Source organism: Mustela putorius, unplaced genomic scaffold (assembly GCF_011764305.1).
Source record: "Mustela putorius furo isolate JIRA1106 unplaced genomic scaffold, ASM1176430v1.1 tig00000083_pilon_pilon_pilon, whole genome shotgun sequence".
Lineage (NCBI taxonomy): Eukaryota > Metazoa > Chordata > Mammalia > Carnivora > Mustelidae > Mustela > Mustela putorius.
Genome location: NW_025421273.1, coordinates 30305789 through 30320202, shown reverse-complemented (window position 1 = coordinate 30320202; position 14414 = coordinate 30305789). Strand labels below are relative to the sequence as shown.

At 43.6% G+C, this 14414-nt stretch overlaps 1 protein-coding gene across 2 annotated transcripts in view; it reads left to right on the top strand.

The window, feature by feature from the left end:
• Positions 1-14414, top strand: part of CCDC149 (coiled-coil domain containing 149) — a 97872-nt gene that overhangs the window by 78372 nt on the left and 5086 nt on the right. The window contains exons 10-12 of one of the 2 annotated variants that reach the window (XM_045076131.1): positions 2456-2532; positions 3966-3998; positions 8544-8660. In XM_045076131.1, coding sequence (XP_044932066.1) covers positions 2456-2532; positions 3966-3998; positions 8544-8660 — 227 coding nt within the window. The remainder of the gene's footprint in view (positions 1-2455; positions 2533-3965; positions 3999-8543; positions 8661-14414) is intronic. The other variant, XM_045076127.1, reaches the window with a different exon arrangement.

Sequence of the window (14414 nt, the reverse complement as noted above, 5' to 3'; positions counted from 1 at the left end):
CTCTCTCGCTGGGCTGCACCACCCCACGTTCCATGGACCACTGGCTATATTTGTTCAGCGTGAAACCCATCGGGAAGACTTTTTTTATCCTTTGAGGACTCTTGGGCCCAGTGATACAAGCCAGCCCAGCTGCATCCACATTTCAATTATGAACAGTTTTTAAAGAGGTCAACTTGCTCCAGACACAAGCATGCTTGTGTTACAGGACCACTGTGAGGTGTTGATGAAGAGCATGTATTGTGGCAACAAACGGAGTTGCAGGTTCAAAGTCCTGCTTGTGGCTCTGGTCAAATTAACTAATTTCCATGCCTCTGTTTCCCAATGGGAGGAGTAGAGTGGGGTGGATGAGTGCACTGGGGGTTGGCAACAGACACAGCTTGGAGATAAACTGTATACCCTTGGGCAGGTTGCTTAACCTCTGTGTTCCTTATGGTCCACATCTGTGAAAGGGTAATAATACAACATACACCGCAGGGTTTTTGTCAGGTCAGATGAGATCATGTATGCTCAGTAGCTGCTCAGCATGGGCTCTGACTCAGAGCCAGGACTCAAGAAAGATTAGTTTCACTGTTCATGGTAACGGTAGTGTGGTTGCTAGTGTTCTGGGTAATGTTATTGCTACTATCACTACTAGCACAATTCCCATTGGGTCCATTTTACTACCTCCTGCTCTGTATCAGATGCTTGTGTCGGGCCAAAGAGAACAGGCACTGCTGACAAACAGGCAGGGTCCCTCAAAGTAGGGGGAACCAGCAAATTCACCTCGGTCCATTTCTGGGAGACAGAGCTCTGTTATCCATGGACATCAGGGGGGAAAAAAAAACGCAACCAAATGTCTCTTTACCACACCTTCAAAGGTTGCTCTGATGGCATCCTTCAGCACACACAGAAGAGTTAAGCCTTATCTTTTGTTTCCAAGAGGCCTCGCTCACAGGTGATCTGATCTCGTTAAGAGACAGCCATCAACTTGAACTCTGCTGTGATTGCATCTCAAACCCATCAGCTGGTGAAAAGGGAGCTCGGATCAGAAGGTCTGAGCAAAATATTGAAAGTGAGATTACGAAGAATGGTTTATTGAAGGGTCAGGGACGTGAAAGCAGAATAGACCCAACAAATAAGGTGAAAATTGAAAGTAATTGATAAAGACTATGCAGAATTTAAGACTTAAGGAAAAGAAGAAAAGCTCCAAGTACCTAGGTGAAGAAAACCACAGATAGTAACATGAGAGTTTTCTGGGAGCTCAAAGGGAATATTAATTAAAATGCTGCGAGTCAATTCAGGTAAAATAGGATGAATCCAAAACCATATATATATATATGTGTGTGTAGATATATACATATTCATGCCTCTGTATGTATGTGGGTGTGTGCAGCTATCTCCAGGATATAAAGAGAGGTAGGAGAACAATTCTAGCATTCTGATTTCTCCTGCTTGAAAGGAATTGAAACTTTGCTATTAAGGTGATTTCCGCATCATTTTAACAATGGCAGCACCAAGAAAATCCCCCAAATGATATAAAGACTGGGTTTTCAATTTCTAGGCCAATGGAAAGTGATTCAAGTTTGAGATGACTCTAAAATCATTTCCCAACTATGTTTAATTTTGTGTAAAGTAGAAAAGGGGAAACACACGCCCACATTTATGTTTTTCCATGCATTTAGACAAAGTTTGACTCCCCAGTAAATAGTATAATCTTTTCAGATACACGTTCCAGAAATTATATGTCCCAGTGCATCAGAATGATCACCTTGGAAAGCAATATAATTCTTCAGGTGATTCTGCAATTGCTGGAAGTTCTTTTGAAAAGCCTATTTCTTCATTCTGTCCGTAGATAATTACAAGCCAGGAAAAAAGGAAAGCATTTTCTTTAATCAAATATGTTTATTGAACACCTACCCTCAACTGGGCATTTGGCTTGGTATCAAGGATATGGTCTCAGACATAGATTAGGTTGAGGAAGGCAGATCTTATTTTATTGACTCAAAGCAACTTTACTACACGTGTTCACCCGTCTTACTGGTTAGACTTCATGGTTACCAGAACTCAGATCCACCCTCAAAGAATCAGGTATGATACCACTAAGGGTATTCAAAATGAATTATAATCTTTAGCAATGAGCAATTCCCAAACAAAAATTGTGTAAGACGTTTGGGCAACAATGGAATAATTGTTTAGCTTCCCCACTTTTGTGGGAGAGGACTCACTTGAATGGCAACATTTAGTATTTTTTTCATAATTCACTTTACATTTTCATATGTATGTTCAACAGAGTTTGTGTATAATGTATTACATATTTTACACATATATTCTTTGCACATGCATACACACTGTGTTTTCTGCATACACTTTGAATCTCAAAACATTTTCTGTCAGGGCACTCTAGAGCTGATGAGGCTCCAAGAGCTGATGAGATGTTCATTAATTTTGTCTGTTGTCATTTTCTCCTGTTTTCCAGAATCCTAGGGAATCGGGTGGCTGAACTGGAGAAAAAATTAAGAACTCTGGAAGTTTCTGGTTTGTGGAGTCTTCCAGGTAAGCAGATCTTCATGAAAGTTATTTTCCTTTTTTAAAAAAGGCAGCCTTTACCTAATTTGCAAAGAAGATTCTAGTTTTTAAATATCTTTTTATTTGAAGATCATTGTTGAAAAATCTACAAGTGCTTTAAACACAGAAGCCATCAATTTTGAGGGAATCAGAGAAACTCATATAAATATTCAAGTTCCCATCTGTGGAACTCTGAAGTTTTGCTAGCCTAAATTCAGAAATTGTCATTGTGTGTGTCTGTGTATACTTTATTTTTCACCTTTGTGAATATAGTAAATTGTTTAATTTTTTTTTTTACCCCTAGGTATCTTATAAGGATTTGTTCATTTTAATTATCATCCCTAAAAATGAGTAGAAGAATATACAAAGATTTGTTCAATTTACTCCTCAATCCTAAAAATGAATATAAGAACTGACAAAAATTTGTTCTATTTAATTATCATTCCTAAAACAATGAATGAATCATACCTAAAAATAAATACACTGAGAAAAATTTGTTCTATTTAATTATCATTCCTGAGAATGAATATAAAAATGAGTATAAGAACCTTCTTCTCCTCTCTTCCCCTATCCCATTTTATGCAACTTGAAAATCAAAATTTCCTTGGGAGATTTTTTTTCCCCGCAATTGTACACATTGCAAGGAAACTCTGATGTTTCACTTTAATTAGCTATATTTATCCTGTTTGTCTTGGTAAAATAACCCCTCTGTGAGACCCCCATCAGCTATTCCCCTTTTCTTTTTCTCCAGAAACTTGTATTTATCATTTTTCCACCCCCTCCTTTTTCCCTGGAAGCAACATTGTACATATATTTTTAGTTACTTAACCTTTCTGCACAAACCAGCCTTCTCTACCCTTGAATTGTATCGGTTGCTGCCCCGTAATGTTCAAGAAATGAAAATTGCCACAGGGACATGGACAACAACCCGTTCCTGTAATGTAATCTGAAGAGGCAACCTTAGGTTGCCTGCAAGAGCATTTCATAAATTGGAAGTTTTAGCAGATTCCTTGAACTTGATGTCAAAAAACCTAACAGAACTAATTAGTGGCAAGTGCCATTCTGGGGATTTGAATGATCCATTTTGCACAAGAACCTTTTGATGCCGTTTAAACCTTATCTTCTTTGAAGGCCTTTCTTTGGCTGCATTGAATTTCAACACAGTCAGGCAAATTTATCGTTTATTTGTGCAGTCAGATTGCTATTTCTGGGCACGGACTGGAGTTTTGATTTTTTTTTTTCCCTCCAAATGACTTAGTGAAATTTCACGATGTTTTATTTCTACAATTTATGTAAAAAAGATGGAAGTTGAGTGAGTCGAAGGATGCTGAGAATTTTCTGTCTCCGGTGTTATTTGTTCCGGGATGGAATGGCTATTATGCATTAACAATTCTTTCTTTCCTCCTTTTTGCTGCCTGAAGGCCTGAGCTACAATGTTTCAGTAGGATTCGGGAGTATGTTCTATTTCAAATATCTGTGTTTGTGGCTAATATCAGCAGTGCATTAATATCATCCCTGCATGTAAATAAATAGAAATGCATTCTCTATGTATCATTGCACTTTTCTGATTAGAACAGTCCATTGAAATGGAGAATTCAATTAGTACCAAGTAAATATTCAATGGTAAAATGAGCTTTGAGGGACCCGGCTAAATGGATTTTATGACCATGTTCTAGTATCTGGCCTCCTTGCAGACACAGAGTGGGAGTACAGGACAAGGGTGGTACAGATCTGGGACAGCTGATGTAAAGGAAAAAGCATTGCTTTGCTGCTATTGTGAAGGTTTCTCAACGAGACCCTGCCTTGTGATCATTTTTAAACTACGGTGAGAAATACTAAGGGAAGGGCCCCTTGCAGTATCAATCCAATCAGCCACTTCCACACACTCATTGTTTTGTGGACTCCATTTTATCTACCAAAGAGTGGGGCAAGGGTCAGTGTGTTCTCTTCCTACTCTCTCCCTCCCTCCCCTTCCTCCTCCTCCACCTCCCCTTCCTCCTCCTCCACCTCCACTTCCTCCTCGTCCTTTCTTCTTCTCCATCTCTTTCTCTTTCTCTTCCACATTTTTCCTCTTCCTCTTCCTCTCCCCAGGTAGAAGCCTTGTCAGCGTTTCAGCCACCTGGCAGGGACTGAGTCCCAGTAGTTTCAGAGAGTTGTTAGCTCACTCTTATTTACTAGCATCTGAAAGGATCGGTATCTTCTTCAATAAATCAGTCCATCGATGTGTTGATACATTTTCGAGCATCGACTTTGTGAATTCATTTCTGTATCAGGCATTCTAGTCACGCCCTCTCCAAGAATCCATAGTCCCTTTAGGGAAGCAAGATGCATACACATCTAGTAGTGAGAAGAAAGTACAGAATGATACATAATTAAGTGCTGAGTGATAAAGGTGTTGGGGTGTAAATGGAGAAGGTGAAGAGTCATCAAACATCAGACCTGCAGGGAGAGTTGAGAGCAAAGAGTTCAAGTATGGTAAATACTTGGTGGTGTATATTATGAAACACCCATTCCCACGCCAGTGGCAGACATTACTAATCCATCCCATGGCTCTTGCATGCTGCCTTCACATGTGGCCCTCAGAACAGACGTCCACACTGGCTGTCCAGGAAGCTTCTGCCTGGTTAGAGTTGATGTGTGAGAGAAAAAATTCCCCCCTCCCTGATCTAGTCCAATCCCCTCATTTCAGATGGAAAAAAACAAAGGTTTAGGAAATGGGAGGATACCAAAAGGATGCAGAGGTAGATATTAGAACTCAGGTGTTTTCCCACCTGTGCTGGGGATCCATAGTTCAGAGAAGAGAGGAATTGGGCAGGGGTGGGGGAGGGATAGATCAGCTGGGAACTGGAGAAGGATTCAGAAGCCAAAACAGTCTCCTCTGACACTCCAAAGGGCAGTGGTGAATTCTACCTTACTCTGAGACAGAACTGCTATTGGATTTTGAGCATGCAATGAGTATTCTTTGAGTCTTTTTTCCCCCTCCCTCCTCACTCTCTCAGCCAACGAATATGTAGTTCTTGATGTTGTTCAATAGAGTTGGGGAAAATTTGTGATCTTGCTGGGAAGTAGGCAAGTCTGACAAATGCCACAGTCTGCGTGGAGAAATCATCTGGAGAGCAGAGCATATTCCATACTGTTTCATTGGTTCCCAAGAGGTGGGAAGGCATGGGGCTCCTTTGAGAAAGGTTGGGTGGGTGGGGGGCAACTGACGTGGTCTCCCGGGAGGAAATGACGCCCCCTCCACACATCGGCCTCAGTCCCCGAGCCCTTTGCCAGCCTTTGTAGGGAGAGTGGTGCCTGGGCGCTCCAAGGGGAGGTTTCCTGGATGTGCTCCTGCTCTAAAAAGAAACACTGAAAGCCAGAAAAAAAAAAAAAAAACCTGGCAAGTGCCGAACCTGGCTCTTTTAGTTTTTCATTTTAATTCTCTCTTCTCCACTAGAAGCATCAGCCTGAGGAGGAAAATGTGCATTTTGAAAGTAGTTGGTACATTTGGGAGAAGGGGAGGAGGGATGCTGTGTCCCAGGGAATCAGGAAAGTTTCTAGACACTCATGTGCCCCGCAAGCAAGGGGCCTGCCTGTATGGCTTTCTGCCTGGCTGCCGGCTGCTGCTTGACTCTTTGTGAGTCACCTCACCCCACGCCACCTCCTCCAGGGCGAGGCATCAGAATGAAACTGCAAGACAGCCGACTATCAGATTAGAGCTCACATTCATCAGCATAGATGGAATCCAGACTTAGAAACAATAGGACAGGCTTCCAAGGAGGCCTTTGAATCTTTCAACACACACTTTGCAAGAATGACCAAATCTTGCCATTTTATCTTCGGATTCAGGTTAGATATCTCTAGGCAGGAATTTCAGGAAGTGTTCGGCTGCTCCCCGACCTCCACCTCGATTGGCCAAGGACAAGTCATGACTCCGGCTTCCTTCACTATTGCTTGGAGGTTTCATGTTGCTCCAGCATTTTTGTAGAGCTATTATGGGACAGATGGTGCTCTGTGGCTGGAAGGGCTAGAGAATTTCTTGTGACCGGAGGGGCTAAGGGCCTCCCTCAGACCACCTTAGTCCCTTGCCTGAGGCCAGCTCCCTGCTCTTCCTGTAATTCTGATTCTTCAGCCACGAGGCCACAAGGGACTTGGAAGGCTGGTTGGGACACAGAGGGGCAGAGTGTGCCTCTTCATGCAAGAACAACCAGTCTACCTGCTAGAGAAAGATGGCTCAAAAAATGCAGTCTCTCCTGACTTGAGGACAGTAGCTGTTGCCTTGGTCAAGAAAAACAAAGGAAGTCTACGAAGAGGTGTCTGTTCTGGGTTCATAGGAACCATTAGTCCCTCAGAGCATTTCCAGATTGTATCTTCACAGTACAGAGGAAGACCCAATTGTGTTTCTTTCTTTCTGAGACCCTCTTAACAATATCCCAACATGTAGATGGACAGTTCTCTTTGGGACACTCCTCCAGACTATGACTCTAAAGACTTGGGGTTTTTTTTCCCACATGAGACAATAGTCATGCTGGTGGCAAGCTTTCAGATTGGCTCCTTTCAGATGCCTGTTCTTCGGGGATGACCCTTAGCAGAACTCAGAATGCTGTTGCTGCTAACAACATAGTCCATCTGCCAGAGGCAGCCCCGAGCACCTGTGCCCAACATGACATCATGAGCCCCAAGAATCCATCACCCATGTATTCAGATCCTTACCAGCTATTTATTAAGCACCTACTCTATGCCAAACTCTCTCCCACAGTCTTGGAATTGAAGCTCCCTAATAGGAAGATGGTATTGTGAACAAACCAAGGGCTCAGAGGTATAGTCCAAGGTTTACCTGGTTCTCTAAAGGTGGGAACGTCTTTACAGAAATACCATTCTGTGTCCACTGAACCTGAAACCAAGTAAAACCACAGAGCTTTGGGGCCCCTGATCTGAGCCCTAGAGAGATTAGAGGCTTGGCTTTAGAAAAGATCTTTCTCAAAGTTAGATGGCTAAGGCTAGAGCATAGGCTAGGCCCACAGCCCTGGGGTTTTCATTTTGGGCACTGCAGTTCCCACCGAAGGAATTCCAAAGTCTCATAGACAGAAGTCTGGGGTCAAATCCTGCTTTTTGTGCTCTCCTGAACACTGGACAGACTCCCTTTATGTCCACATATTTTGTGTCCAATTGTCTGTGTTCATGATGCTGATGTTTCAGAGCTACACTTCCTGCTCCAGATTTCTGGAACTTTCCATGGCCTCCACAATAGAGCTGTAATGTTCTTCTTTCCCTCAGCCTCTCCATCCATTGGGGGAGTTCATACAAATAGATACAATGGTTTGGTTGGTATGGGACTATATGTTCTAAGTGCAAGTTTAGCTGTGACAATTTGGGGGACCTGGTACTACCCACCTTATGACTCAGTCCAAATGACCACATTGAATTAAATCAAAGGTAGCATATATGGCAGTGCTGTCTACACCATAAGATAATACTTTCAGTATAGGACATTTATTGAGCACTGGTGAAATGCTTAAGGGCTTTACATGAATCAGTTCATTTCACCACCACCTCCCAGTGAGGTGGGTGCTGTCCTTCTTCCTCATCTTACCGATGACGGCTCTGAGGCTGAGTGACTTGCCTGAGGTCAGCCAGCTAACAAGGGATGGAGTCCAGGACACAGACCCCATAGTGTGGCTCCAAAGCCCACACTCCTCAGCCCTCTCCTGTGGTTATGACTGTTACAGTCTCACCCAGATCAAAGCCATTTGGTTTTTGCCCAGGACACCAGGCTGCTCCTTCATGGTGGCATTTGTGGGTGCCTTTGTCCTGAACAGACTCACAGACTGGCCCTGGACCTCACTGCCTGGTCCTCACACTATAGAAGGGACGGGCTGGCCATTGCCCTTCCACAGTGTTACCTGTGATTAAAGAAAGTGCCTTTGTCACCCAATAGCCTGTCCATTGTGTGGGGTGAACATAACCACAACTCCTCTAGTGACATAATATGTCCGTTTTCCCCTTTTCCATGACAGGGGGCAAGGACACCATACTATTCAGTGACCCTGCTCTCCCCACCATACAGAGATCAAGATCCCCACTGCTGAAGTTCATCGAGCAGCCCACTGAGAACAAAGCAAATTCCGAGGACGGTAAGCACACCTTGATTTCTCTGTCTGTCTCTGCCTGACCTGTGCCTGGCACAGAGCCAGGGCTCAATGGATATTCATTCTTCCCCTCCCGGTAGCTTCTGGGACACTATGGGGTCATCCCTTGCATTTCGTCTTGTTGCTTATATGGATTTGTGTTGTTTGGAGCTTCCAGGTGAACAACGCAGTGACACAGTGACACAGAGGTTAAGAGAAAGGGCTCAGGATTTGAGAAGCTCAGGCTTATAGTCCACCCCCATATTGTGTTCGCTCTGAGAATTTGGACTAGTAACTTCTGCCTTTCCCATTACCTATAAACTGGCGAGATGATGGTGCTAACCTCAGGGAGATCACGGCACACTGCTGGGCACGGGGAAGTGGTCTGGGAGTCAGCTGAAAAGAGAATAAAAGCTTCTCTGCCAGCACACTTTCTGGAGACAGAGTGTTTTGAAGGAGTTCAGAGGCCCGTTTAGGGTGCCAGAGGAACCCACAGTGTGAGAGGCAACTGTCTTCCCATGCAACAGTCTTGTTTCCCCAACTAAACTATCCCTCCCATATTTCTAAGTTTTGTCTTCTTTTTCTACCCTCAATGTGATTGCCAGCTTCCAATATGACCCCAAATGATCCCCACTTCCTGGTATTCCTACCCTTATAGATTCCTCTCCACATCATAACAGGGTTCATCTATGTGACTAATAGAATACAGCACAGGTGACAGTATATGGCTTCCTAGGATAGGTCAGAAAAGATACATGGGGTCTTTCTTGCTCTCTCTGTCTTGGGTCATTCTCTCTGGAGAAAGCTGGCCAGCCTCCACATCTTGAGGATACCTAAGAGGTCCCACATGTTGTTCATGCAGTTTGGAACGGAGGCCTTCTAGCCTCCAGCTATTTGGGTGCACCATCTTGGAAGCAGATTCTCCAGCCCCAGTCAAGCCTACAGATGGCAGCAGCCCTGGTTAACATCTGATGACAGTTCCATGAGTGACCACTAGTGAGAACCGCCCAGATAAAGTGCTCCCAGGCTCCTGAGTCTCCAGCTGCTAAGTTTTGGGACAATTTGTGGCACATCAGTACGTAACTAATATACCCAGCATGCATGTACCAAGGTTCTTTCCTTGGTTTCCATATTTTCTCTCCATCTTCTCTTGCTCTGAGTCACACCTGCAACCATCACCTCTATGAAAATATTCTTGAAATATTTTCCCCCCACTGGCTACCATCTGCAGAGCTACAGTCCCTGATTTCCCAAAGTGCAAACTTTACCACCTAAACATTCTGTGGACTTCTCAAGTATGACATCACCATCTCTATATGCCTCCTCCCTTTTTGGTCACTCTCTCAGCTACCCAGCTACATCTGGACTCAACCTTGATCACTGTCAGCTTTCCTTCCCCATCCATATCTGGGCTGTAGCCACTCTTTCTTCAGAGTTTCTCACACCTCCAATCCTACCACCTCTGGCTTTGGTTCAGCCCTCTTTACTTCCTCAGCACGGCTTCTGTCCCAGTTTCCCTGTCTTCTAGACTCCCCCTACTTCATTCTCATCTTCCCCTTGCTGCTGTAGTATAAAGCTTCTGGAGCACTGCTGTCCAACATGTGTGTACCTAAGCAGAAATTTCTAATGGCTCCCAACTGTTTTCCACTTAAAATCACAACACTGCTACCCTATCTTTCTAACCTGATGATTATCTGACCTAACAACTTGCTTGTATCAGACTGTGCTAACTAGTTGAATCAGTTGCTACCATCGTGTAACCAACCACCCCAAAACTTAGAACTGAAACAACTACTATGTATTATTTATCATGAGTCCTGGGATCCAATGAGCAGTTCTGCAGATCTGAGGTGGGCTCAGCAAGGCTTGCTCGTGCATCTGTACAGCTGTGCTTTGAAATTTGTCTCAATCCTTCACACTAGTACATAGAACGGTAAGAATAGGACAGGTCTGGGATTTCCACAGAGAGGATCCCCACGCATATGCAGGGAGAATTCTTGAGAGCACCTGACTCTGGTGGGTTTCACACTGGCCAGAAGGCAAGGCTGGGTCTTTCCAGCCAGCAGCATGGGGCTCTTTGCAAACCGGGCCTGTGACATGCTGTGCCTCCCCCCAACACGCATGGCTGGCACATGCATTGGCTGATGGCCATCCCGTGCCAGCATCCAGTGTCTACGTGGAGACCTGAAGCCCTCTGTCTTCTCTGGGCTTATTTAGCCCCTGGGTGGACCCGGGGCCCCCTAAGCTGAAATGGAACATAAGCTGGGCTTGATTTTCACGAGGGTAGCATAAGTAATGGCCTGATTCAAAATGATAGCTTCCAGAGTTCCATCATTAGCTCTCATTGTTCCAACCCCATCCTTCGCCAGTGCGGGTGGGAACAAGGAAGCATTTGTGGAGCGGCTGGCAGCGGCTGGGATGGTCTCATCACCGCCGCCGGGTCTCTGATTAATTCCGACTGAAAGAAGCTCACACTTGGAAGGACAAAGCCCATCAGAGATCGGTTAACAAAAGAAGACGAATGTCCCCTTTGGGCCAAAGTGGGAGGGTGACACATTTTTAGGACACTAACAGTCTTTCTACAAAAAGCTACTTTTTCTTCATCTTTTCGAGAAAATATTTCTGCTTTCTGTACTATTTGTGTCATAATACGTTTGTATCGGCTGATTGCCTCATCATTATTGATATGTTTTGTTATTATTACGTATTAATGATACTAATTGTGTTTGTAAAACAGCACAGAATAATCACTATTATCTTCTAATAATATTTTCCCATGCTGAGCTCAAAATCCTTCTTTTCTGGGAATGGCAGTGCTCTGGGTCTGCTCAAAGGAGAACACACACTCTCGCGGCTCAAGAGTTAACATTCCAGAATCATAGAGTTAAAGGAAGAGTTTTCCCTCAGTAAGTAGCAGAGGCCCTAGCAGATCAACAGTCGTGACATTTTCAGCCCCTTGTCTTTGTCTCCTGATAATGACTTGAGTATACTTTTTAGATACCTTTTGGATAACCAGAGGAGAGGTTTGGTAAATCTTGCGGTTGACCCATAATCTAATCCCACATGGAGCCCGGCCCCTGTATCTTCATGTTTCCCAGGCTCCAAAAATCCAGACTTTCTCAGAAAAAAATAAATGCCTGATAGGGCCAAACAATAGAACTACAGCCTTGCCCATCCCCCACTTGCTGCGGTGTTTTGACCTCTAAGGATAGCAGCAGTGTTGCTCCCCGCCTGCTTCCTCCAAAAAAGGTTGCAAAGTTCTCCCTGGTAATCTCAGAGGTTTGCCATTTTAAAAAAGATTCATGTGTTTGGACACGAGCAGAATGTCATCTAAAGAAATGGCACAAGGCAAAGTACCAGCGACCAAAAGGCCCCAGTGTAATTTAGACCACCCTCACTTAGATGTAAATTAAGGTAGAGAAGATTAACCTGACCCTCGGTAAAAACACCGCAAATGGTTTAGGGGTTAGGTTGTTACAGGTAAGGTTAATTAATTTTTCAGGGGCACCAGAATATACTATTAAGTGTCCTGGAAGAAGTAATTTCATAAGAGTAATTTCCAGAAGGAGTTTATTCATCTCACGTTGGTGAAAAATTTAACTGCAGAAAGGACCATAATTTACTCCTTTTGAATAAAGCTTCTTACCCTGTGCTGGAAACTGGCTCATTTTGACTCAGTGTTTCTCATATCCCCTGTACAACTACCATAAAAATTTTCTTTTGTTAGTATGAAACTGATGTAATTGCTTCGCTGAGCTACCTCAGATGTTGCTCTTTGTGTGAGTTAGAAATCTTTTTTTTTTTCCCCAGAAGTGCCCTTTTAAGAACTTTTAGGGTAGCCACCTGAGGACAGCCTAGAATGAATTCAAGGATTGCTTTCATTTCTTGATGCATGGGATTTACATATATGTACTAATAGACTCATTTGTTCATGTATTCATATATATGTCCATAGATCCAAGCATTTAATAAGCTATTTATTGACTCCCCTTATAGAATATTGGTGAAGTTTATCAGGTAAGATTTCATTCTTCAGGTGACTTTTATAAGCTAATTATACATAAGTAACAACTTAAGGGTAAAAAAAGTTCAAAGAAAGGACAAAGTTCCCTTTTGAGTCTAGACACAGCTTTGCGGAGATTAGGGCACTGTGGAGATTACTTTTTGTCTGGATTTCATGGAACAGGCTTTGTAGTGGAGATGGAGGTCAAGCTGACTATTGACGTTGGCCTTCTGGATATGGACAGAAACCATAGCCATGGCAGCATCGTTGACCTCATAAGCAAAGGCTCAGAGGACAGGGCTGGAATGCCACAAAGGGTTAGGTGTAGGGATACGAGGGCAAGGGTTGGGATGTCAGGTGGATAGGCAGATGGAGGTTGAGTCATTGAAGGTCTTGAATGTCAGACCAAGCACTCTGGTTATATCCCAAGACCATAGCAGCCTTTGAAGGGTTTATAGCTGGGGAAAGGCACAGTCAGATTTGTGTTAAAGCTCACAGTGCTTCTTACAACTCAGGTGCTTCTTTTAACAAGTTAAAAGGTAGGCCCTGAACCAGTAGTTGAGGGGCAGGGCCCGAGATCCAACACGTCTAACAGGCTCCCAGTCAATGGTGCCACCAATCTCCACAGATCCCACCTTGAGTAGCAAAACTTGAGGCACGGTCCCTCTCCAGGCCATCTGATTAGAGACTAAAAGCAAAGAAACCTGTTAGGTATGAACGTACATTATCCTGTCCAGACCGATCCAAATAGTTGTTTTCTCAAAAATCCGGGCTGACTTCATCCACTCGTTTATATATTCATGAATTTCATTGCAAACACAAGTCATGGCCTCATTTTCAGGTACAGTACTTCCTGAGATCAGTGAGTTCTTAGGACGGTAATACATAGCCATCCGTATCGACATACAGGTTTTAGAAAGGATGAGGTAGATTTGGTCAAACTTCAGTCCCTGGGACTTTGTCTGTGGACATCAGAAAGGCAAAAGAGAAAGAAAATATTTTTGGTTTTTTGGTTTTTTTTTTTAAATGTGGGAGGCAGATTTGTATGGGAGAAACTGGAGGTGCGGAGCCTGGGGTATGGGGACAGTGGTCAAGGTTGAGTCGGGCCCCCCCATGATTACAGTGTGCCAAGACATCCACCACTCGTCTACCACTATCTCTTCCTGCATCCCTTCATCTCAGTCTCATTTCAGACTTCTGGTGCATCTAAGCTCACTAACGTTTCATTTTTTCATTTTATCCATTTTCATCTTTCATTTTATTTTTTTATTTGAGAGGGAGAGAAGGAGCAGGGGGAGGGCCAAAAGGAGAGGGAGAGGGAGACTGGACTCTCCACTGAGCAGGGAGCCAGATGTGGGGCTTGATCCCAGGACTCCAGGATCATGACCTGAGCTGAAGGTAGACGTTTAGCTAACTGAGCCACCCAGGCACCCCCATATACTATTCTTATTAACAAATACCTTTATGCACCATCTCACAGTTAAAATGGAACACATATAGAGTAATATTGTTTCATGTCATAGAAATTCTGAGCTGCATTTTAATTCAAACTTTTTACATCTTTCGACTTTTTAGGCTGCATGTAGTTAGATGTATGCACTTTTGAATACCCAGTCTTTCTAAATGTTATAAATAATCCTTAAAAATTCATATAACTCTTATAAATAGTCACCACATAGCTATTGCCTGCCAGGATGTGGGTTTATGAACTATCAGGAGTGGTTTGCACTTGCTCTCCGAATGCTTGCTTGTTCATT